Genomic DNA, 26661 nt, shown 5'->3' on the forward strand with positions numbered 1-26661 from the left:
TGTAATGTGTATAATGAAAAAATGGATATTTTAAAAATGTCTGCTATGTGGATTAATGTACCAATATACCATATACCAATCAGAGCAAAGAACATTCTTTCCTTTCTGGGAACTTTGCATCTATGTTGCTCTAGTATCTGGACAAAAGCACACAATTCAAAAGCAGTCAGAATGTTTCCAAATAGTCAAATTGTCTGGATTTGGAAAAAGTAGGCAAATGAATGACTGAATTCTTGCAGATGTTTTTGCCCTGGGTAACTACAGATTTTACTTAAAGGTTAATTTGCCATGTGTTTAACTAGTTTGGACATTTAAGAATAGCTTTAAAATTTAATACCTTCCCCTTATCAGTGACAAGTTGTCGAAAATGGAGCCATCCTTCCTTGGCAGCATCACTAAATACCTCTGAAGAGGAATCTTTTCTGGACCCAGAGTCTTCAGAAGATTTTTGGCTGTCTAAGACCTACAGAAAAGCACAAAAACATAATAAGACGTCTTCTATTTTCCCCTTTAAAATAATTTGTATGAAGGAGAACTCTAGGGATAGGAAGAAGGAATTTAGGCCTGTGACCTTCAGTACTCAACTTTCCAATTCCTTGTAAGTGATTTCAACTAACTTGGTTAGAACCTAATGAATACCTTCTTTACAATCTCTTTTGCAACTCCTAATCAGTTGGTAGCTGTGCATATCTTCCCTCACAAATTCTCACTAACTGAAACTCCCTCTACCTATGTAGGTCAGCGTATTCTCTGCCATTTACAGTCTTAGAGACTTGACTAGAGGATTGAGAGTCAAAGTGGAATTTATTTTTGTATGGAAGTCCTCAGAAAATATCTTAATTAAATCATATACATTTGGTTACTAAGGCTTTTGATAGTATAATAGCAGCAGAAATGATGAATTACATTTGTCATGAATATTTTACAGCTAAGTTTTTTTTTTTCACATTGGCTTAAAAAATTTCGGAATATTTGGAAGAATGTTTGAGGTAACACACTTGAAAATATTTGTATTATATAAAAACTGGTTGAAGAGTTGAGCTTACATTTACTGTTTTGCAATAATGAGAGCTCACTGAAGAAAACCTCAAAATATTTAAGTATTAGTATAGGTCAATTGCTCGCATTCAAGTCCACAATCAAAATGAGAGCTATAATAACGAAAAATAAACAGAATCATCTATAATATACCTGAATAATAAAGTAAACACCTACCTTGATTCCCTTCAAGCTAGATACATGCTTAAAAGACCTGTTGGGGAGATAAATTATATCTGATTATCTATAACACATACTAAAAGGTAGTTCAAAAACAGCAAGCTGTTTCAAATGCTTCATATGGGAGAGCTAACATTCAACAGAAAGTTGACTTAACAGTATTCTAAAAGGATTTTTTCAAAGGTGAGTGAAAACATAATTAAATCTCTCAATTTTATACAATTCTTTTTCCTAAATGAAGCGATACATTAAGGATCCCTAAGAGATGAATTATGATCATCTGGTGGTGGCAACCAGGATTCTTTGTGCCTTACTGCCATTTAAAGTGGTATGCTCCAGGGCGAATGAGAATGAATGGCATGGCATCTTCCTATTACTTTAAATGTTGCCTCATAAGCAACTATCTCATCCTCCCTGACAGTCCAAAAGGAAAAGGACAACTTTTAGGTGTACTTAAGGGACCATGCTGAAGTTAGTTTATTCATTTTGCACATCATCTGATAAAAAGTACATACTTATTAAGGGTGACTTCATTTTTTTAGACTTTTCAATGTTATATATGAGAAAATTTAAAATGGAACACCTCAAAGTCTTTCTACACAGAGAGGTACGTGTGAGTGTCTCACAGCAAATGTCCAGTACTCACCCATTGGCCTCTTCTCTGTAATCATCCAGGCCTTCATCATATGATTTTGACCTCTCAGTTTTGGAGTTGCGCTGGCCATCTAGGATGGGCCCAACAGATCCTGCACGTAAAATTGAACACTTAGATGTATACAGTTGGGGTTTTCAGTTGTTGCAATGAGGATGAAATTATAAAATGTCATGACCTCCTAGATCAAAAATCGAGGTTAGAATTGGGTTTAGGCGTTTATTAATTTACACTTACCATGATCGTGTGATAGCTGACGTCGAATTAAAGGGGCTGAAGTTGTAAGACTGGGAGGAATAGTTGCTATAGTGGGTACGTGAGAGGCGGATGCTGAAATGACGGCAGAAGCAGGAATGTCTGCAATATCATGATCGACGCTTGGGCTGGTTGGCTCATCTATAAAGTAATACAAAATATTAACCTGTTAAGTGATATTATTAACAGATCATAAACTAAAGAATATTTAGGTAGAGTTTCTGGGTATAAATTTTAAAACCGGATTAATCAGTCATAAATCAGCTTGGGAGTGGGGCAGACTTGATCTTATTCCCCAATAATATTTTAGTCAAGAGAGGAATCAATGATATTTAAAACTGATTATCACCGTTGTAAGACACAGTGATTCAGGACATTAAACTGCCTGGATCAATAATAACGTGACACTTAAAAAAATAAAATGACGTTAGTCAAGAAAGAATCGTAAAAGAGTGAGAAAAAATAATAAAATTATTGTGAAATTAGTATTTCCACATACTCAACTCACTAGTTCTTTCGTTAACTGACCGCTCTCCAAACTTTACAAAGTCAGATGGGTTAAATTCAGAACAACGCCCCCTCCCACAATCTCAGAGGCACTACGAACATGCTTTACCTTATTCAAAGAGGCCAAGCATGGAAAACCTGATTAACGCTGAATTCTCCTTCGGAAAAGTACCAGAACACACAGTTTAATTGGTCAGGTCTCACTGATTGTCTCTTAACATTCTACTATCCTGAAGCAATTCATGATTTTGAGGGGCACTTATGTTTTTAGAGACAGTGAAGATGGATGTATATGTTTATGGGTGTATGTGTACATACATATATATATAGATATAGATATATATAGATATGCATGTGTACATACATATATATGTATACACACAAGCAAAACAAACAGGCAAATAAACACTTTTCCTCATCAGTGAAAAAATGAAAAGTCCAAATACTAGAAAGTCTTCAGTCTGGGGAAATATTAATATATTACTATAATGGATACATCATTCTTTGATTCAATAAAGAGATTACAAAAACCTATTAATCATGTAAAAGGCAAGATAACTATCTTTTTAAATAGACTAAAAATTCATATGAAGATGTGACCGTGCATTTATTATGTTTCTAAAAACATACATGCCACCCCCCCACCCCGATCATGAATTGCTTTAAGATATTAAAATGTTAGGAGACAATCAGCAAAGCTTGACAAATTGAATGATATAGTAATTTTTTAAAAAACATTCTTTTTTATTTAATATTTTGTGATCCAAATCTTCTAATGATGAATTAGTTATTTCATCCAAAGTTATTTCCTTTGCTTTAGTAGTTATGGAAATGACAGAAAATATTTTTGAGCTAGAAATTCAAAATATATAAAGCCTTGCCAGTAAGAATGTAATACTCCCTTTTCCAAAAGCAAAGGAACAGTGACACATGAGAGAATTCATGAAGTCTAACAATAAAAGCATTCTTAAGGTAAAGTGTTCTAGTTAGTGGTGGTGGTGTTTTTCTCAATGAAGCAGGATTTAATATTACAGCTTCAACAAATATGATGTCTTTTTAAATTTAAAATTAGAAATGAATCAAGTGGTTATGTGTTGAAACAGTTGGTAATAGAAATTAAATAATGAATTGTTAACCTAACTGGACAGCAAAGACAAAATAAACACCAAATTAGGAATTAATCTTAAAACCCTCTTAAACTTCACCCAACTCTAAAATCACAGTACTTGTAATCAATTGGTTCCCAATATTTGCAAAATTTAATATGTATATGTATGTATGCATGGGACATCCTCTATGGTATATCATATTCAAATAAGAAATTATTCAATACAAATTCTAAAAAGACAATAGAATTCTGCTTCAGAGAAATTTCATCTATGCTTTCATACAACAGAAAAAAACTACATATTTCCAACCACGTACAAACACATATATATGTGCAGAAACATCACTAAGAACTACTAATTGGAAACAATTTTGCTGTATTTGTTGAAATGCACTTTTTGCATTTTTTTCTTACTTTAAAATACTGAGATTCCACTTTATACTTCAGATTTCTACAATAAATTTTTGTAGCTATTTACAGACATTCCTCTCTAATAATGAATTCAAGACAGAGCCAAGAACTTCCAGTTTTAGAGATTTCCTGTATGTAATGCTGTTTTTATCAGAAATGACATAAAAATTCTTTGAATACCTGAAAAAGTTTTTTTTTCAAAACCCAAATTTTAAAAAAGCCAACAATGAAAAAAGTTGCTAGTATGAAAATTTAATTGGGAATTCTATTTGTATAATCGAATTCTGTTACAGTAAGAAGGGATCTTAGAGATCATGCTATAGATGAAGTAAATGAGGCCTAAAGACTCCCCTGGTCACGTGGTGTTGCTAGTGGCACAGAAGGAGTATAGGGGAAACTGGAGCCAGCAACAAAACTGAGGAGAGACAAAGAAAGTAATGTGAGTGTCCAGGAACATCACTGTAAATCAAAGGTTAAGAAATTCCTCAGTGTGGGCTTATAAGCCACATTAAGTGAAATAAGAACACTGATTATTTCTACTTGACAGAGTTGTAAAGGCCTCGAAGAGTGATCTCATCCAGTGGTGTCAAACCCAAACAGAAATAAGGTTATCCATTTGGTTAAATATTTCCCAACTGCATCTTAATCAGGTTCAGGCCACTCTCTGCTGGTGTTTGACACCTTTGAGCTAATCAACTACTTGGAAAATTAGCCCCAGGAATTATATTAGGCTGAAATCTGCCTTTTTGTGGCTTCCGGCCATTAGAAGAAGCTGAGAATAAATCAGACACACCTCCTACATAACAATTTGTCTAACATTTGAAGGCTGTGTGGCCTCCCAATGTTAAAGAATGCTTGAAAACTCCTTGTGTGTTTTGAAGAGTCACTGTTTTGTATCCTTGACCAAGAAGCCACGTGCCTGGACAGTAGATAGTATATGCATTAAAAATCAAAACACGGCAATGTGTGGAGGATGGGAAAGGAGAGAGTTCTAGGGCGTCAAACTCTACAAAAACAGACCCTTAGAAAACCACAAACCAACAGTGGGTACCTGTGTAGTGCTGTACTTTTACCTGAGCTGTTAAACATTCCCCAATTACACTTTAATATGGTTCCCACCATCCTCCAGAGTTTTGGGAGCCTATGAGGGTGACGCTTCTGGCCTTGAGAACTCTTGAGGTTAAGCTTCAGAGGTGGTATTTCAATACAAGTCTTCCTTGTCTCTCTACCCATTACAGCACACAGCATCTCGTGGGATGTGAAAGGTTCTATTTTTGTTCTACTACGTGGAATAGCATGATTGTTGATGTCATCAGAAAGTCAGTATCCTCGGAAATGTTCTGAGAGCACCAAATTTAGTCTACAGTATTCAAGACCTCCCATACAGAACACCAAAGAGCTAGCAAACTACTGCTCTGCCTTGGAGGCCCCTTCTATTCCTCAACCCTACTACGGCAATTAGTCACACAACTCCACATACTCAATGGGATGAGGGTGCACGGATGGGGTTTGTGAGCCAATGTTAAAGGGTAATGAGAGTCTAAACAGATTCTAACTAGCTAAACAGCTGGCTAGCTTCAGCTGGATATAATCATTTTTCCTCAACCTCAGAAATCATGGAATGATGCCAATACAATTCCAGGTTACTCCTGAGGAACATAGCTTCGTTTTCATTGACGCAGGCAGGATGGGCACATCCCTTTTCTTCTTTCTCTATGTGGCACTAGGTAAGCAATGACAACTCTGGACCTCAGTGAGGTCACCTGTCAAATGAGGGCTTTAGGCGAGACCCTTTCTCAGGTCTGTGCCTGGCTCTCGACGTGAGAGAGGCTCATATTTAGATTTCCCTAGTGAACCTGACACTGTTCTTTCTTCATGAAATCATCATAAGACTATGAAGAACTGCACAAAGCCCAATACCACCAAAATGGAACCTGATCCTGACCCATGTAACAGGAAACAAGGACCACCTGGGCAAGAACACCTCTATTTTTGGCCCCTGGCATAGAGCTTGCCCAAAGATTACTGGAACAAGTGAGGCTCTTAGGAAAGGACCAAACTGAGCAAGGAGAAGGCGCTAGGAGGGAGACCTTGTGAAGCAGTTAGAACTGAATTGAGACTTTTCAAGGGTCATATAACTACCAAGCAGCAAGAGCAGGTCTGAGACTTGACTGCTTTTCTTGTGACGCCAAGCCCAGTAATCTTTTTTATCTCCTTCAGGCACTACAGGTCTCCCCCCTCTAAAGGTTTTGAATGAAGATGTGACAGATAATTCCCCCATGATCAGACTAAGTTCAGAGAGGCCAGACGACTGGCTACCAGCCCATGAATGTTTTTGGCCAGAATGATTTATCAAACACCACTTTAGCTCATTTATACAGGGGGTCCCAAAAGACTTCTTGGATTGCTGGTATAGTGCTGTACAGCTTACAAAACACCCTATATATAGAGGGAGTCCCGGGAGTCTCCATACAGTTTTAAATTTTAATAGAGATCGATCTTAAAGCTTAAAATGGAGACTTTGGGGATATGTGTATGATCCAATATGGGCCCCACTGCAACCAGGGTGGGCTCATACTGCAATATCTTTACCCCACCCCCACTTTATAGTTGCAGGTTAGTGCTTTGCCTACAGACACCCAGGCAGGAAAGCAGGAGTGCTAGGACATTCACAGACAGAGGCCTTTTTATAAATCTGAACCCAGGGTTTCTTTCCACTACATTTCCATTGCCTAATCATCCACTAAGGCCTTGAGGACAAGCTGCAACCTGCTTCTGTGGAGGAAGTGCCCAAAATGAAGAAACCACACATCTTTTGAAGCAGTAAAGAAAGTTCATCTCTGCTTCTCTTCACTGACTTTAAACTTCCCCATAGCTCTCTCAAAACATAGTGGCAAAACTTATTTAGGATTTGACTAATGCCTAAATATACTGTAGTTTTTCTTTTTTAATAGCCCTTCTTAACTCATTAAATAATATTTGTAAGATGCTTTGCAAACTTTGAAGTGCTACATCAATGGTAGCTATCATTATGTGCAATTTTCTTTCATTCCTATTTTATTCATCTTATTTTGCTTCTATATAATACCTTCTAAATGAAAGATAGAACAGCACATTCCGGATGGAGTGCTGTTCCTAACATCAGAAAGCATGAGTTTTCTCATCTGGAAAATGGAGAAGTATTTCCATTTGATCTGTAGGACCTTTTTCAACAAGGCTTTTGTGAGCCTCAGAGGAGACAATGTATTGAAAGTGTTTTGCAAACTTCAAAGTGCAATCACCTACAAACAGTAGGTATGATTCTTGAGACTAAATTTTAAGTAAAGTTTTGAGTTTTCTCATTTGTCAAGGTCTCTAAACTCTACCCAATTTTGTAAATATCTTATAATGAAGAATTTCCATTAACTTAAAAATGACTTTCCCTTCAGTAGTCTGGATTTTTTGGAAGGGGTAAAATTCCCTTTTAAAATATGAACACTACATTTGTCTTTCAGTTAGTTGTCAAATACTTTCAATGCCATTATCAGCAAAAACCACTGGAGGGAAGAGGAAAGCATAAAGCAGTAAAATAACCGTTCAAGTCAAAAAGTAGAACAAGCTTATTATCTATGCTTTTTTTTTTCCTTTCTAATTTGCTATGAGGTAGAGACAACGGAAAGAAACCATAAGTGCAAATGAGATCTCTTACCTATAACATAGGTAAGAATTTGCACATTTATTCTACTAGACAAAGATCAAAGGATAAATAGAAACTAGCTCACAGGTTTGTTTTATGTCAAGTTGCCCCCAGCAACCCAAACGTTGGTACTGTATTTTCCAACAATGTAGGTTGTATTTCTGACTTATGAACTCATTGAAAAAAAAAACAACCAAACCATTGATATGACAGACATGACATAAAACAAAGCTGCAACAAGCATAAACTTCTATATTTACTCCAAATAACAAAATTATGTTAAATTCTATAAATGGGGCCTGATATAGAGATTATGAGAAGCTCCAACAAAGTCTATATAAAGTTCACGAAAGTACACCTAAATGATAAATTTGACCTAAAATATGTTAGCAATATGAAATGTTAAAAAATAATTGTAATAATAATCCCTCTCAGACGTAAAATAACCTTTCAAACAAACACTTAAGAGATGATTATTGCTCTCTCCCCAAGTCTTCTCTTCTTTGGACCTAGCACTATGCTAAGTGCTTTATAATTATTTCATTTGGTCCTCACAACAACCTGAGAGGTAGGTGCTATTATTTTCATTTGGTACATGATGAAACTGAGGCAAACATGGGACGAGTGACTTGCCCAGAGTCACATACCTAGAAAGTGTCTTAAAATGAAGACAGTTAACAATAATTCTGAATACCTAATAAGTGTTTGCTGAGACAATGAATGAATACCAACTTGGTATTTAGAAGGGGGGAGAGTTGGGATGATTTGGATTTTCTATAGCTGTGGTATCAAACTCCAACAGAAAACCCATGGGGCGTATCTTGACTTAGACAACCAAAAATGAACGTTATCTGTGTTGTACTGACTTTTATTTTGTTCAGGTCTCACTTGGGAGTTTTGCAAGGCCAAGTTTGACATCTCTGTTCTATAGCTCTTATAAAAGCTCCCTCCTGTTAGTAAAATTTACTACAGGACAAAGAGATTTTCAAAATCATACTATTAGTTACTCTTTTCAAAAACAGCCTTTGCAGCATCTAAATATTTGAAGGCATTTTGCTAATAATTTTAGTGGTGAAACGATAGAAGGCAGGGGTCTCTTAAGAGCGTATTCTCTTCAACTTCTTTCTTTACAGAAAATCTGAATGTCAAATTGAAGAGATCTCAAAAGTCCACCTAATTCTAATCATAATTGGCCAAGAATCCCAGGTAAACTAAAACCAGATCACTTAGCTTTCACTCCCAGACATATGTGATTGGGATATACTATTTCACCTCTGTGGAATACAGTTTTCTTGTATGTGAAATGAGGACATGGGACTAGATAATCTCTCCAGAGGTCTCTCCAACTTCAATATTCCCTGACAACCATAAGGAATAGATATTTAGTACAGGAGGACTATTTATAATTAGGGAGCAGGAGAATGAAGATGTCAGTAAAGGAAGCAAGGGTTTGTTCAGTGAAGTAGGAGAATCAAGAAAGTGAAGTATCATGGATTAGACAGAATTGTTCTCTATTATTTTATAGCTTAACTTCCCAACTTGAAATCAAACTGATGAGAGGCTGCATGTCATAATTCTTGTTTCTCTCACAGTAGCTGGCATATAGTAGGTGCTCCCTCAGTTAAACATATGTTGAATGATTTTCAAATTCACTGTGTTCGGGGGCGGAGCCAAGATGGCGGCTGGTAAGCAGGGAATAGTCTGAGCTCCGTACGGAGACCCTCCAAAAACTTATAAAAAATGGCTCTGAACCAATTCTAGAACAGCAGAACCCACAAAACAGCAGAGGGAAGCAGGGCCCCAGCCCAGGACAGCCTGGGTGGTCTCTGGGTGAGGTCTATCCCACATGGAGCTCGGAGCTGGGAGCTGGGAACGGAGTGGAGCAGAGCCCAGCCTGAGCGGTGTGGACCATCCAGACCAGAAGCCGGGTGAAGGGGGCCTTAGCGCCCTGATTCAGTGAGCTGCGGCAGTTACGAGACTTCTAAACCCACAAACACCAAAGACTGCGGAGAAGGTTAGTGGGAAAAGCTGCGGGAGTGGAAGGAGTTCGCGGTTCGGCTTCCAGCCCCGGGGGCAGCGGAGGTGGGGCAGCCAAGGCTGTTGCTGCTTCCAGCTCCAGGCCCACCTGGTGGGAGGAATTAAGTGGCGGATCAGAGCAGGGGTGCACAGCCTGCCGAAGATCTAAGCCCAATTCGGGTTGGGGGTTCTTGGGGAAGGAGCAGTGCTGGTGTGGCAGAGCTGGCACCTCCCCCCCAAACGTGAAACATAGAACTCTGTAGTCTACAAGCAGTCATACCCCACTGAAAATCTCAAGAGTCAAGTTAGTTGGCTGGGAATATGGCCAGGCAGCGAAAACGCACCCAGATTCAGTCTCAGACTTTGCATTCTTTCTTTGCTCACAAAGAAGACCAAAACATACAGACAGAAGAAATTACTAAAGTCAAAGAGCCTACAACAGAAACCTCCAAGAAAAGCAGGAACTGGTCCCAGGCCATGGAAGAGCTCAAAAAGGAGTTGGAAAAACAAGTTAGAGAAGTAGAGGAAAAATTGGGAAGAGAAATGAGAAGGATGCGAGAAAACCATGAAAAACAAGTCAATGACTTGCTAAAGGAGACCCAAAAAAATACTGAAAAATACACTGAAGAAAACAACACCTTAAAAAACAGACTAACTCAAATGGCAAAAGAGCTCCAAAAAGCCAATGAGGAGAAGAATGCCTTGAAAGGCAGAATTAGCCAAATGGAAAAGGAGGTCCAAAAGACCACTGAAGAAAATACTACTTTAAAAATTGGACTGGAGCAAGTGGAAGCTACTGACTTTATGAGAAATCAGGATATTATAAAACAGAAACAAAGGAATGAAAAAATGGAAGACAATGTGAACTATCTCCTTGGAAAAACCACTGACCTGGAAAATAGATCCAGGAGAGATAATTTAAAAATTATTGGACTACCTGAAAGCCATGATCAAAAAAAGAGCCTAGATACCATCTTTCAAGAAATTATCAAGGAGAACTGCCCTGATATTCTAGAGCCACAGGGCAAAATAGAAATTGAAAGAATCCATCGATCACCTCCTCAAATAGATCCCAAAAAGAAATCTCCTAGGAATATTGTTGCCAAATTCCAGAGCTGCCAGATCAAGGAGAAAATCCTGCAAGCAGCCAGAAAGAAACAATTTGAGTATTGTGGAAACCCAATCAGAATAACCCAAGATCTGGCAGCTTCTACATTAAGAGATCGAAGGGCTTGGAATGCGATATTCCGGAGGTCAATGGAGCTAGGATTAAAACCTAGAATCAGCTACCCAGCAAAACTGAGTATCATGTTCCAAGGCAAAATATGGATTTTCAATAAAATAGAGGACTTTCAAGCTTTCTCAGTGAAAAGACCAGAACTGAATAGAAAATTTGACTTTCAAACACAAGAATCAAGAGAAGCATGAAAAGGTAATCAAGAAACAGAAATTGCAAGGGACTTACTAAAGTTGAACTGTTTTGTTTACATTCCTACATAGAAAGATGATGTGTATGATTCATGAGACCTCAGTATTAGGGTAGTTGAAGGGAATATGCATATATATATGTTTATGTATATATATAAGTGAATGTGTATGTATGTATCTATCTATGGGTATATGTATGCATGTGTATGTATGTATATATATATGTGTGTGTTTTTATATATATATATGTATATATACATATATATATGTAAAAGAGAGAGAGCAGACACAGGGTGAGTTGAAGATGAAGGGAAGATATCTAAAAGAAATAAAATGAAATTAAGGCACTAGAGAGCAACATACTGAGAGAGGGAGATAGGGAGAGATAGAATGGGGTGGATTATCTCGCATAAAGGTGGCAAGAGGAAGCAGTTCTGTGGGAGGAGGGGAGAGGGCAGGTGAGGGGGGAATGAGTGAACCTTGCTCTCATCAGATTTGGCCTGAGGAGGGAATACCATACATACTCAGTTGGGTATCTTACCCCACAGGAAAGAAGAGGGAGGAAGATAAAAAAAATAAATAAAAGGTGGGGGACGATGGAGGGGAGGGCAGATGAGGGTGGAGGTATTCAAAACAAACACTTTGGAAAGGGGACAGGGTCAAGGGAGAAAATTCAATAAAGCAGGATGTGTTGGGAAGGAGCAAAATGTAGTTAGCCTTTCACAACATGAGTATTGTGGAAGGGTTATACATAATGATACATGCGTGGCCTAGGTTGAAGTGCTCGACTTCTTAGGGAGGGTGGGTGGGAAGGGAAGAAGGGAGAGAATTTGGAACTCAAAGTTTTAAAAAAAGATGTTCAAAAACAAAAAAAAAAGTTTTTGCATGCAACTAAAAAATAAGATACACAGGCAATGGGGCATAGAAATTTATCTTGCCCTACAAAAAAGGAAGGGAAAAGGGGATGAGAGGGGAGGGGGTGATAGAGGGGAGGGCTGACTGGGGAACAGGGCAACCAGAATATATGCCATCTTGGAGTGGGGGGGAGGGTAGAAATGGGGAGAAAATTTGTAATTCAAAGTGTTGTGAAAATCAATGCTGAAAACCAAATATGTTAAATAAATAAATTTAAATTAAAAATTCACTGTGTTCTATGAGGTGATGTCAATTCAATTAATGACTTTCCACTGAATAAAGACCCTAATATTTATCTACAAAGCAACATTTAAATAGATTAGTTTTAGAATGTCAGGTGGCAAAAAAAAAAAAGCTAACCCATTCCACACACCTAGAGGACATCCTGTGGATATCCTACAGTTTGGGGTTCCAGTGACTTTGCCTGCTCCCTTGCCATATTATCCCCCAGCTGTTGATCCACATTCTTCATTTTCTCACATTCTTCCATTTACCTGTCCCAACAATCTTTTTGAAGAAGGACATGGGACTTTTTGAAGAAGATAACAGACTAGTAACATGTCTCAAGTTTTGTAAAAGCTCCCTGGATACTTATGTATGGGTGTGTGTGTGTGTGCGTGTGTAACAATACTATAAATTTAGATACAGATATAGGTAGAATCTTTTTAGACAAAACTGTTAACATGAAATTTTAGATTTACCAAGTTGAGAACCTGGAAGTATGGTCATTCATTTTACCTAAATATCTAGTCTAATATTCTTTTAAATAATTGATGCTTCTATATGTGTAAGAGACAAAATGTGGTGGTAGCAGAATATTATACCACCAAAAAAAGAAGTCCCAAGCTCCTGGTTTTTAAAACACAATTATGTTACCAGCTATACCTTGGTAAATCACCCAGATTGTTTCCACAAACACATACTAGGGCTGTTGAAATGGATAATTTATATACTCTCTCTTATCAGCTTTGAAATTCTATGACTCAATCAATGTCTCTTATGCCTAACAGAACTGAGTGGAACAAAGATAGATAGATAGATAGATAGATAGATAGATAGATAGATAGACAGATAGATAGATAGATAGATAGATATAGATATAGATATAACTGTGAATGGGAGGAACACAGTTCGAAGAAACTCTTTTCATTTATAATTTTAATCAAGGATGAATTCATGCAATTCAGTAAATCAGGATTTTTGGCAATAGGATAATCTAGTAAAGGAATCTATTCTTTGACTCATTCTTGCTATTTATTTTCCGTTCCACAATTAGTGTGCCTTTTCCTCAACGTACCCCCCAACTCATATTTTTGTATGCTATACCATGACAAGTTAATATACATTTACTTTCTCACCAATCTCAAAACCACTAAACACAGATTAGGGAAAACAGTGACTTTCTAGAAGACAGAAATTGTGAATACAATAAAGTTATGCATAAGGTTCCCCAATTTTTTGTTGTTCAGCTGTTCAGTGTCTGACTTCAGGAACATGAAATTTATTTCTTCACTAAGGAGTTTGAACAATTTTTTGGGTCCTTTCCCTGCTCTCTGGGGAGGAAGGGTATGAGATGGAAGCATAATAAGCACAGCATTCATTAAAATCTACTAGAATATATAATCGTTAGTACAAGTGAAATATTAATTTAAAAAACCACAAAACTTTGAGCACTGGGGTTTGAATTCCACCTCAAACACTTAAAGCTGGGTGACTCTGGGCAAGTCACTTCTGGGCATCTGTAAAATGAGGGGTTTACATTCAACCTCTTAAGTCCCCCTGGCTCTAAATCTGTGATTCTATGTTAATTGGGTCAAATGTTCCAAACAAAGTAACACAATTCAAGTGTGTTTTAAATATTTTTATCTAAAATATAGGCAAAAGAAACACTGTTGACCTACTTGGCTTTCTGCTAGCTGAGTTAAAATCAAAGCCTCTGAATACCATAAAGGGCGACCAGATATTCATTCAATCAGCAAATACATATTGGCCCTACATGATAAATGCTATGTGGAATCCAATGTATAAATACAGTCACTGCCTTCATAGAGCTCAGGCTTGGTATAAATGAAACAACATATTAGGGGAGTTTTAAATTTATATAATTTTTTTAACATTACATAATCAGCTTACTTCATTAAGAACATGTGAAAAGTGAACAATGAGAAGTTGGCCTAGACTCCTAATATTGGACTTAGGAATTGCAGGTCTTCAGAGAGGGTCAATATGCATTTTCCACTACCCCTGAAGTAATGACTCCTTCTAACTCTCCATGAAAACTAAGTGGTGACACTTCTTGTGTGCTGATCTGTTTATATGCTGGCAAAACTCATTTCTACTCTCAATATCATCAAAATGATGTTAATCAAATATAATCAAAATGATTTGATTTTTCATTTTTAGTTGAAAAGGCATTTTAATTCAACATCTGGATGTATGATTTAATTGTTTCAGCAATCAAAGATTTGATCCTTCATATATGGAAAGAAAAGTGGGGCTGGGAAGGGATAATTTTTTAATATCTACTTTTAATTTATTTATACTTACCATGATCACATGGTAGTTGAGGTCGAACTAAAGGGAGTAGAGTTGTGAGGCTGGGAGGAAGTGTTGCTATAGTGGGCACTTGAGAGCCAGGTGTAGAAATGAGAGCACAAGCAGGACTATGTGCAATATCATGCTCAATGTTAGGGCTAGTCAGCTCATCTACAAGGTAATATGCAACAAATTAGTAGAGAAAAGATTCTAATTTTTAAAACGGAAGGTGGAAGCATTACCTTCAGACTGGCCATCAGACTGACTGTCAACACCCACTTGGATAAATATTTGGTTATCTTGTCACAAGATTAGATCAGAAAAAGATTTCTACAACAAATAATGGACCTAATTTGATAGTCAACAAATATTAAAAAATTTTAATGTCAAGAATTCCACCACCTAGTTAGAAATACCTTCACTGAAATGTCTGGGAAAACTAATTTACATTTGGTAGACTGATAGATGCATATGCTGACTCAGTTGCGCTAACATGAGATGAAGACTTTGAAGTTGTTACCAAGGACTTGTTATAGGGTTTTAAAGGTCTAAACCCCTTTATATAATTATTTTTAACACTATAAGATAATTTTAAGATTAGTATCTCTTCTACATAAGGACAGCTTGCATTTTACAAAAATTCAAATACGTTTTAGGTAAGAGTTCAAATTTTTTTTTGCATAAATTAGTGATTTTGTAACAGCTTAATGAATGGTCTCTAATAACATTTAATAGAAAATATGAAGTTCATATATTAGAGGGAAAAGAAACTAACCTCAGAAGAATTAAATGGCAAATAATTTGATTTTCACAAACTTGAAACAAATGCTGTAATTTATTCTTTAAGACTAGAGCAATTTAATCATATGGGTTAAAAATGTACAGACAAATTCAAAACTGAAGGTCAGTCATTTTTAGGGGTATAATTTAAAGAGAAAAAAGATAGAGAAAATTCACATTTTTACCAAATAAACTGATCAACTGGAATTTATTAAGCTCTCAGTACTGCTAAGTACTGTGGTAAGCTACACGCTTGGGAGATACACAGAAAGGCAAAAATAGTCCTTGCCCTCAAAAAGCTTATATTCTAAAGGATGGAGACACCAAAAAATAATTAAAGAGACTTATTACACTGATGCAGCACCTTAAAACTTACAAAGAACTTTACATATATACATCTTACTTGTTCCCTACAACTCATGAAATAGGTAGGGCATAGCTCCATTTTATAGATGAATAAAACTGAGGCTTAGAGAGGTGGCTTGCCAAGGGTCACGCAATAAAATTAATAAATGACAAAGCCAAGAGTTGAACCTGCTTAAAAATGAGCCCAAGAGTTATATTAAATAATACAAGCTGACTTTTGTCACAAATCATTTCCGATCCAAATCTCTAATGCTACTATCAGTATAGGTACAGATGGAATTGCCTATTATCAGATTTTGGACATAAAAATGTGCATTTAAAACTAAGAAGAGAAATTAGGTCATGCTTATTCACTTTATGAAGAGATTTTTTTTCATAAGAGTGTATTTTTTTTACTGTAATATCGGTTCTCTGAATAACTGCTTTTAAAATTGATTTTAAAGTCATTTGATAAATATGCAACTTTTCAGAAACCTCTATTGCATAAAACAAGATGTTTCTATTTTACATGTCAAGCAGTCAGGACTTAAGTGAAAGATCTGAGGATTTAGTGAATCAGAATGATTTTTCTTTACAATATATACTTGTTTTTTCTTTTTAAAAAATGAAAATGGCTATTATGTAAACTGCTCTTCAAAAAGATACAAAGACAACCATGGTAGCTGATAGCAACTGCTGTCAGATGACTTACTTCCTATGCCTGCACATTCAATGGTAAGCTGGTTCAAAATAACAGTGTTCAATAACATGGAAAACAGGTCACGTGGAAATCACCCCATGCATTTACAGAACTTACAAATGAATACAGTACAAAATAGAACTGCCGCAACATAACTGTAAGTGCCTTTTGATATGATTATGTAGGTGCCCAAAGCTTGGAGAAATGAGCACAAATTAGCATGCTTATAACACCAAATGTGGACAATGAACCTGTGTAAGCAATTTAGTAGTTAAACTATGTTAAAGTTTATTCAAGGAAGAAACACTGTCAACTCTCTTGACTCTGACTAGCTAAGACAAGAGCAGTATGACAGATACTACCTAAAATCACTGACTTGGCTTTGGGAAATCATCATATGATATTTTTACAGTAGATTTGCCATCCACATACATTTAGCCTAACTTTATGCTAAAATATTCCCAAGGGCTAATCTACACTGGGTTTCTCCCCTAAAAATATAAATTAAAGAGTCTTAAGAAAGAAAAGGTTAGTAAAAAGAACTCTGACAAATAGAAACCAACCTATAATGAAATTGTGATCATGGGTGATAAAAAATTAGGTTATCTGTATTAAGATAATCCAAAACTGATTCACTTTGTTTTAACTAATGGTAGATTAGTAATAGAAAAAGCCAGGCTTCCTAGGTAAATTGTAAAACTTGACAATACTTATCAAAATAGGTAAAAATCAATCATCTTTTTTCCTCTCTCATTTACCCACTTTTAAACAAGTTAAGATAGATACTTGGGAAACACTGAATATTTCCATTTAATTTAGGAAATTTTACAAAGTGCATTTTCAGGAAATATTAATACACAGCTCACAAAGAAAAAAGAACTATAATATAGGAAAGAAACCTATTAATAGTTTTTCGATTAACCATGATCAGCCAAGAATACAATTAGCTCTTCAAATGTATAAAATGCATTGCAGAAAAATATTTTTCTGAAATAATATAATCACTCTGTGTCAAAATGTTTTGCTAATGTAATATGTTTTGTGATGTGAATGGTTCTGTTAAATTTGGCAGAGGCCATTAAATAAGTATTAAGGACAAAGTGTATTTCAATCTCTCATTCTGTTTTCGCATATATATATATGGACTAATTTCCAAAAAGAAAAAAAGTAAATAATAAAAACCTTAGTGTAAATGACACAGAACAACATAGTAGGATAAGATGGAGAAACCTTAGTTGTCTGGCCTAAAAGTACCTCAAACTATCATTTATTTTTTATCCCAATTCAAAACTGGCATCATCTGTCCTACTACATGCTCAAGTACAGTTGTTAAAAAGAATAATGTATATGGTTACAGAAATATTTAAAGTCCAAAAAATAAAAGGATTAAAAAAAGAACTTAAGAGCTCACATTTTTCATTCATTCGTGTGAAAAAACTGAAGCATTTTTGTGAATTATGAACATATTAATTTGATAATGCTACAGTAGATTTATTCTCCTTAATAGGCTATATTTACTTTTAAACTCTGCAATTATTTAAACCAAGGATTTTTTTTTAATGAAGAAAAGATTATGATGTATTTCACATGATAAGGATATAAATTCAAATCAAAAAAGCACACTACTGATGTATGCAATAAAAACTGATAAAAATTTAAGTTTTTATCTACTAATCTATAAGTGCAACAACTTCAGATGGATAAATTGTCTAGCGAAGTCTGTTTTAATCAGTCAGTCAACAAATTTTTGTAAAATGTCATCTACGTGCCAAGCACTGTTCTAAGCACTGGGGAAACAAAGAAAGGAGTTAGGACTTTTTAAGCAAAAGACTTCAGAATCTTTAAGATTCCTTAATCTTCAGTGTCATCTAAAAACAATTCAAGAAACATGCAAAATTAGACTAAGCTCACTTTTACTTTTGTCAGAGTGCATTTTAAAAGAGAGTATTCAATTATTTATATAATCATTATTATTAAGAAAATATGATAAATCCAAAAGAAATAAATCTAGTATGAATTCTATCTCACTTTCCATTTCTATGATACTATAATTCTGCAGAGTAGCTAGGTGCAGTTCATTCTAGAACAGGCCACAGATAACTAATGTCACCATAAACACGTACAATGGTAGAATACAAGATGGCATATTCAAAAGCAGTGGTAATATAATGATGCCAACTTATAAAAGGCAGAATCCTTTGTAGCCTCAACACGCTTGATTTTATAGCATCTCCAAGAGCCCACTTGCTCTCTCCTAACAACAAAAACGGTTCTTTGACACCTTCTGGCAGTTCTTGGTATTTGGGAAAGAAAACTCAAGACGTAACTGTTCCTTTTTTATGGCTCAGCTATTACTAAGCTATTCTTTATTTCAATGAGCGCTCACTGATCTCCAAAAGGACATAACTGAAAGTTATACGTATAGTTTTAAAATAATAAAACAAATGGCTTCATGAGTAAAAAGAAAAATGAACCAGATGAGCACTTCCCAAACTGTGTTTACCAGTCTCTGTATTTTGCATATATGAATGAGTTCCATGAGAAAAAAAAATCCATTCTAGCATTATGTCTCCTCTAAATTATTAACATGTTAAGTTACATACATAAATTTATCAAATGTACTTTTTCCATATGAAGAGAAGACCTAATACTTCTAATTGGGGGTCCAAAATTTCTCCAATCTCACCTTTCAAGGCCTAAAATGGCTCCATGGTCAAATATCTCTTCACACTCACAGTCTCTCTCCTCCATCTACTACAAAGCTAGTGACATGATATGCCTCCAACACAGGTGTAACCACACCACTTTCAACCAAGAAATTTTGGTGGCTCATAGAATGGAGCCTTTAGGATGAAATGCAAACCCTACTGGCATCTAAAGTCCTTCACCATCCGGCTCCAGCTTAGTTTTCCATTACTCTTTCACAGGTACTCTGTGCTGATGTACCCAACATCCCATCTCCCACTTTGGTACCTTTGCACAGATCCTCCCTCCTTTTCCTCCAGTACCTTTGCCATATCCTTCTCCAGCTCATTTTACAGACAAGGAAACTAAGGCAAACAGGGTGAAGTAACTTGCCTAGGGTCACACAGCTAATAAGTATATAAGGTCAAATTTGAATTCAAGATGAGTCTTCCTGACTCCAGGCCCAGCACCACCTGGCTATCCCAACAGCAATATGGAAGCCAGAGCTCTACTCAAGTGCTACCTTCAAAAAGCCTTTCCCAATTCCCCCAGTTGCTAATACTCTGTTCTCCCTGAAAATCACCTTTTATTTATATCTCTCCAATATTTTGTGGGAATAAGCTGTCTATCCTTCACTCCTCCTAGAAAATAACTTCCCTGTGAGCAGCTGTCTCATGTCTGTATTTTTAACCCCAACACCTAGCACATTTCCTGGCACACAGTAGGCACTTCATAAATGCTAGAATACACAGTAATAGCTTTTATATTATTTTGTATTGTTATTTATCTTATGTTTGTCATTTTACTTTTCTAAGTTAACTTGTGTTTTCCCAATTCAACTGTAAGTTCCCTGACTGTAGGAATTTTACCTGTTTTGTATACTTCATATGGCCTAGCAGAGCACCTTACATATTGCATGCTCAATGAGTATGTTGGTTGATTTTAATATACTTCCTAATCCTTAAGTAAATTTCTCAAATTTATTCTGAGAGTTGTCAAAGTGCAGAAGAACTCTTTATGGAATGTGGCTAGCATTTTTTGTGGCATACCTAGAGCAGTCTGTTAGGAAGAATAATTCCTCAAGGATTAGGAGCTCCATGAGGGCAGAGATCATGTCTTATTTATTTTCATATCTTCACCAATGCCTAACACAGTGTTCTGTCTGTAGCAAATAATTAATATATATAAAAGTTATAGCAATATTATGAATATAATAAATATGAAAGAGCTTTGAAAACAAAGTTAAGGTATCATCATGACACTACAGGACTGAGTCAGCATTTGAGAAGAATTAAGTTTTGTTGTGTCACTTGTGTCGACTTTATACACATTATAGCCACAACAACTGAAGCTCAAAAAGCAAAGTCCTTGACACTGTCTGAGTTGGACACCAGAGACAAAGGATCTTTATCAGCAGAAACACATTAAAGAAGACGCATTGTTGCCATTTGTTTTGCCAGTGCACCCTAGAGAACGTGGTACCTTTCCATTTGACTTGCAGCTGAAATCTCTCACACACGTTGTCTCCCTCTTTAGAATGTGAGATTCTTGAGAGTAAGGACTATCTTACCATTCTATCTGTATCCCCAGCCTTCAGCACAGAGCTCTTTGCACACAGTTATGCTTAACAAATGCTTATTCCTTCCTTCCTTCCTTCTTTCATTAGCACAGGATAAAGAAGTTTATTTTACAATGTAAAACTCTGCATTCTCGCTCATGTGAAAAAGGAAATTGATGCTAATATAATTTTAAAGGACAAAAGTACGATGCATGAAAGTTTGTAAAAGCTGGAAGAAACATCTGGAAATGTTGAGAATACATACAATGGAGGTAGAAAGCTCTACAGTCACTCGATCACAGAGGTGCGTTCTCACTATCTGTTGGCAGAACTATAAAGAAGACATCTATATTATCCCATTTTTTACCTTGAAGATGTCTTTCCAGAATATCAAAATATTTGGGTATCGGCTAGAAGACACTATGAGACCCATTACTTTTGTTGAAGTGTATTTAAACCAGAGAGCTTACCTATAAATGGAATGGATGCCAGGGAATCACCAGGTGGGCTGGAACTTGATGCTTTCCTTCCCTCAATTCTCTTTATATGGACCTCTCGGCGTGCATCATTGGGCAGCCAGCAGGTAGTGTCTGATGCAGTCTCTTGGTCATTTACTGCCAAGATGTATGACTGGTGCCTCAAAGGCTGTGGTGTTTGGCGCCCAGATGGAGGTTTTTCCCTCAGGACCACTGTTTCTTTGTTATCTAGAGAGCCTGATAGTTGAATTTCACCTTCTTGTGAATTCTGTTTGATAGATGGTTCTAAATCACTTGAGGGAAGACAGCTTTCATTCATCTGAAGTCCAAGCTTGGCAGAAGCTACAGATGAGGAGGGGGACTTCCCAGTATCGACCATGTGGTCTGGTGCACTTTCAGCTCGTAATCTTGATTGCTGATTTAATAGACTGTTTGAATGTAAGTGATTTATTGGTCTTTGGTCTTTGATAGCAACAAATGAGTTCTGGTTAAATGATGGTTTTGCCACATATGTAGAAGGAAATTTCAAAGAGTTACTTCTGACTTTTACCAGAGGTGACCTGTCTTGTGAAATGCCTCGAGGCAATGATGTTCCATAAGTATTTTGAAAATTCTTATTTGACTGCAATGTTTTTAAATCTGGTGAAACTTTCTGAAACTGAGACCCAGATCCCACTCCTCTACCACTCACTCGTCTACTGTCTGAATTTACAATGCTAGGAGCCACAGTAAAATTTGAATTTCGAAGAGAGTTATGAAAGTCTTGTTGCCTTGATCTTTCGTAGATACCTCGTCGATCATCCTGTTCTGTGAATCCAGTCCATTTATAAGTCTGTTTTCTATCACCATTCAAATCAGATACAAGGTTCTCTGAATTCACCTTTTCTGATGTGTCTCCTTGACCGCCAAGATAATCCCATGAACGTGTTCTGTGGCTCTTAAAACTAACAGATGGGGAAGTGAGTGCCCCTTGAGATGCACTTCTTGGCCAATACTTCATCAGCACAGGGTCCTCTAGTCTTTCCTGGGACACGCTACGCTGCCGGATCTGAACTGGTTGAGGCGCTCTATCATGAGAGGTGCTCCTTCGGCGTGCCTGGCACACAGTGCGATTTGATACCACCTGGCTATAATCTGTTGTGCTCTGAGAAGCTGCTCTTAAACTATCTAATCTTTCTTGAATTGTCCTACACCCCATGTGTAATCGTCTGTTATCTATATACTCTTTGTAGGTTTTATAGTTTTTCCAGTCTATATGCTGATGAGAATTTGGAGAATAATGATTAGTAGAAATAGAGGGAGGATCCACCGCTTGAGGCCTACTGCTTGAGATTCCTTCTGGATGTCCACCATAGTTAAGAGATTTAACAGAAACTCCAGAAGGATCTACTGATCTTGACACTGGAGTCTGATGCATTAAATGGGTGGTGGGAACTGAAGATGATGGTGATAGAGTCCTTGACACTGTTTTTAAAGAAGCCTGTTCACTGATGCCATACCTGACTTCTTCAGTTCTGTGTGACGGACCTGTAAGGTTACTTCTACCAGATGACAAATCTACAGCCTTCTCAGAAGGCACAATGACAGTCCTTATTGTTTCATTGCAAACACACACTGCTGTATTGGACTTTGCAACATCTGGTGGTGACGGAGGCACTTGTACTTCCATTCTGTAGGCCCTGCCAGGTTGGGTCAGTCCTGGAGTACTGACTGGCTGTTTGCTCAGTGAAGAGTCAGGAGGAGCTACTTCCACAGGCTGTGCCTTTCCTGAAGTGGAGGGTGATAGCCAGGGATAGCAAATGGGCGGGGGCTCAGGAATATTGTGGGCATTGCCACTGTAAGCTTCATTGCCTTTCAAGTAGGCATCTTGAGAATATGCCTGTGAATGAATAAAAATAGGGTGTTATCTAAAATTCTTAAAAACAGCAATAATTTCTACTTCTGATGTTTACTTTGACACAGAAATAAGACTATATTACTTAATGACACAAATTTAGAGGAAAAGTCAGTTCAGAAACCAAAATTTGCAAGTAATATAAATGGATACTAATGATTCCCTTTTCAACATTTTGGTGAATACATCAAAATCTTTTCCCTTATTTGCTACAAACTGCTTCTAAAATTCCCCCATTTAATCTTCTTAGTGCTGTTGGGATTTTGGCAGGTTAAATGGCTTCATAATAAATCTCGTAAGTCAGAGGATTCTTTTACCCTTGCCAGATAAAAGAAAATGAAAATCTTAAAAATTCTAGTTATATAAATATTTTAGTGAATAAAATTTTTGAAGTGATATCTAGTATTAGTCATTACTTAATTTCTCAAAACGATGCTATTATACAAAAGTTTAACGAACATGCTAATAATTTTACATTAACAAAAGGAAAAATGAGCATTTTTAGTATTAAGTACATATACACTCTAATAGAAGACAAAAAAACCCAACAAACATTTACACTCCCCAAGCTTAAGATAATTCAAGTTAGTAAATTATTTCCCATCTTACCTTATGTTGAGCTAATAATGCCTAAGAAAACTGGTTATATTACATTTCGTAAATTTCATTTATCTCCCTCTCTTACAAAGGTTTACCTACTAATTATAGTCATGCATTCTGAATTATTTTTTCAATAATTTATGACATTATTTAGAAAGGTACTTAAAAAACTTTATGATAATTAAAATGGAAATAGAGACCCCACAACACAGATGGCCAATGCAATAAAAGCCTAAGCTCAGCATTTACGCAGGATTTGATACAAACAGATGTAATATTTCCTAATCATAAAAATCTTAATTCAGAACCAATGAGTCTTGGCTTTACACTTAGGCATGCTGTAAAGCAGAAGTGCAGTCATCAACCTAAGAGCCCAGTACCCAGGGGTGGAGGGTTGGGGGTGGGGGGAAGGTGGCCTAGAAGGAGGGCGAGGCAGTCAAAAACCAGATGCAATAAATACTACATTGAACACTAGTTAAATTTAGGACGTGAAAGAAAACAACCCCCTCTCCCTGCCCCCCCCCCGTCAAATATACATCACAAGCACATACTGCACATTAGCAAGGTTAACTATACGAAGGGATTTCTGTGAACAAACATCTAGCTCAGTAACTTGCAGGTTTAATAGACTGTATTATGACAAATCTATAAAAAACATGCCTTATAAATAAAGGAAATGGCTACTGTGCATTTCTTACCAGGGCTGTGACATCCTTTGTAAACTGTAGCTGGCAGAAAATAGGAAAACATAGTAAAAGCTGCTTACTGATACAAAGACAGAATTATGTTGTCATATTGGTGCTAGAAACAGCAAGCTAAAAATACATGTAGACTGATTTCTCTGGAAGGTTCCAACTGAGGCAAAGGGGCAGTAAAGCATAAAACCCTTCGGTGTTCCTGTAAGCGCACGTCTCAGGCTTCTATCGGCTTCTTGCTTGATTTCTCTACCACTGCAGAAGCAAAGCACCTCTCTTCCATGACTCCTTGGTACACATTTTTCCTCTGTAGTCACAGTGCTCTGACAATGTGCTACAAAGCTTCCCTTCCACTAGGGCAACATTGCTGTCTCTCATCTCCCTGGAGCTTCTACCAAGCTCTGCTTCCAGATGACGAAACGAATGCTCAATTATGCATTTAAAAGAGTGCAACCCTCCTCCCAATGAATCTGAACATAAGCAGGAGCTGTCAGCTGACCACGGCTGCTTTTATACTCTATTTCTAAAATAGAGGAGATGAAAATTCTGAAGAAATAACCTCTCCTTGCGATTAATTTCATTAGATCTTTTTCATTCAGGAAACAGAAGTGTAGGCTATCACTGCAGTGCATTTCAGTAGAATAGCCCTCCTTCTATGAGAAGCTATGAAAAGAACTAAAATAGGTATTCAAAAGGCTGTTTCCAAACTGAACCTGATGAGGTGAAAACTCTCAAAAATAGCTCACTCAAGAAGCAATGAGAAAGCCAAATGACATGTGTTTAAAAACAAACGCAGCCATGCAACAATATTAGATAAAATTATTTAAGATTTTAAGGTCTAAGAAAGCAAGTAATCTTGCCTTACAGTCTAAGTCCACATTAAGTTCTTTAAAATTAATTCATATGATATATTTGAAAACTTACATGCTATTTAATCACATTTTTTTTTAAAACAGGAGAATATGTTAAGGCTGATGTATTCAGAGCAGAGATATTTATTAAAATCACTTAAAACTCAACATTTACATGCTAAATATTTACCGAGTATTAAATGGCCTAATCAGGGCTCAAGATGAACCTACTGGAGAAAAACATCTGGAGAAGCCATTATACTTCTTAAGGTGGCCATCAACCCATTATCTGGACATACAGCAGCAGAACCACCCAAACTGCCCCATCTCTGTAGCCAGGGCCAGCAAAATGGAATATTTAAGATGCTACCAGAGTTAAGTAAATTACTATTTGGGTACTAAGTGAATAGTACCAAAAGATAACTGAACTGTGGTAACATAACATTCTTAAATTATCTTGGTTTTGTCTGAATTTGTTTTGGATGAACTGTTCATCTACAATCATAAAAGTGATGTTTTAGATAGCATTCAATAGAACAAAATAAGCAACTTAAAATATTCAACCAATGGTAAGGTAGTTTTTAAATTTTTTTTTTCAATTTAGCATCTTTTACGCTATTTCTACTTTCTCTCCCAGAACTTTCCTTCATTGTCATATTTAAATTCAGTAAGTGTTAAAGGCCTGTGCTTTAAAAACTAAAGCCTTAACTCATGAAAATGTAATAACAACCCCCTACTTAAATAACTTTTGTAAGGATTTAATATAAGGGAAAAAATACCACTATAATAAGGAGTAAAAGGTTGTCAACTGAAATCTTTATCTGGAAATAGAATTGTGAAGAACTGGCTAACTGAATATCATATTAAATATGGGCAATGATTAACAGTAAATTACTAAAATTGCACATCAAATAAAATAGCCTTATTTCCTTGTAAACAACTGTTTAAAGCAAAATAATGAATCTTGACTATTATGTGAAAAGTTGGTGGGAAAAAATGAGTAAAAGATCCTAGTTATCCCTCTGCTTTAAAAAGGTCTCCTCATCTCTTTATAACAAAGTAAAACAGTTAAATAAAACTAATACAGTGACCTCATCTGAAAGTTCATATAACATTTCACATCTGTGCCATTCCCTGCCACATCTGTGTTTTAATTTAGAGAAATACATTTTCTCTTTCTCCTCACCCCAAGGAGGAGGAGCTGGACAAATTTCTTTTAATAAATATGTCTAGTCAAGCAAAACAAATTCTTTCTAGGTGGTATGCAAGCAAACACACACACACACACACACACACACACACGCACACACGCACACGTCATATTCCATGCCCTAAACCCATCATCTCTCTGTAACG

The 26661-nt window shown here is 36.5% G+C and overlaps 1 protein-coding gene across 2 annotated transcripts in view; it reads right to left on the reverse strand.

Annotated features, from left to right (window-relative positions):
• Positions 1 to 26661, reverse strand: part of ARHGAP21 (Rho GTPase activating protein 21) — a 139701-nt gene that overhangs the window by 16496 nt on the left and 96544 nt on the right. Inside the window, exons 8-13 of one of the 2 annotated variants that reach the window (XM_036758913.1) lie at positions 21260 to 23144; positions 14734 to 14892; positions 2108 to 2266; positions 1865 to 1964; positions 1216 to 1252; positions 338 to 463 (exon numbers count right to left, since the gene is read on the reverse strand). In XM_036758913.1, coding sequence (XP_036614808.1) covers positions 338 to 463; positions 1216 to 1252; positions 1865 to 1964; positions 2108 to 2266; positions 14734 to 14892; positions 21260 to 23144 — 2466 coding nt within the window. The remainder of the gene's footprint in view (positions 1 to 337; positions 464 to 1215; positions 1253 to 1864; positions 1965 to 2107; positions 2267 to 14733; positions 14893 to 21259; positions 23145 to 26661) is intronic. The other variant, XM_036758914.1, reaches the window with a different exon arrangement.

The sequence above is a fragment of the Trichosurus vulpecula genome, chromosome 5 (genome assembly GCF_011100635.1).
Source record: "Trichosurus vulpecula isolate mTriVul1 chromosome 5, mTriVul1.pri, whole genome shotgun sequence".
Taxonomy (NCBI): Eukaryota; Metazoa; Chordata; class Mammalia; order Diprotodontia; family Phalangeridae; genus Trichosurus; species Trichosurus vulpecula.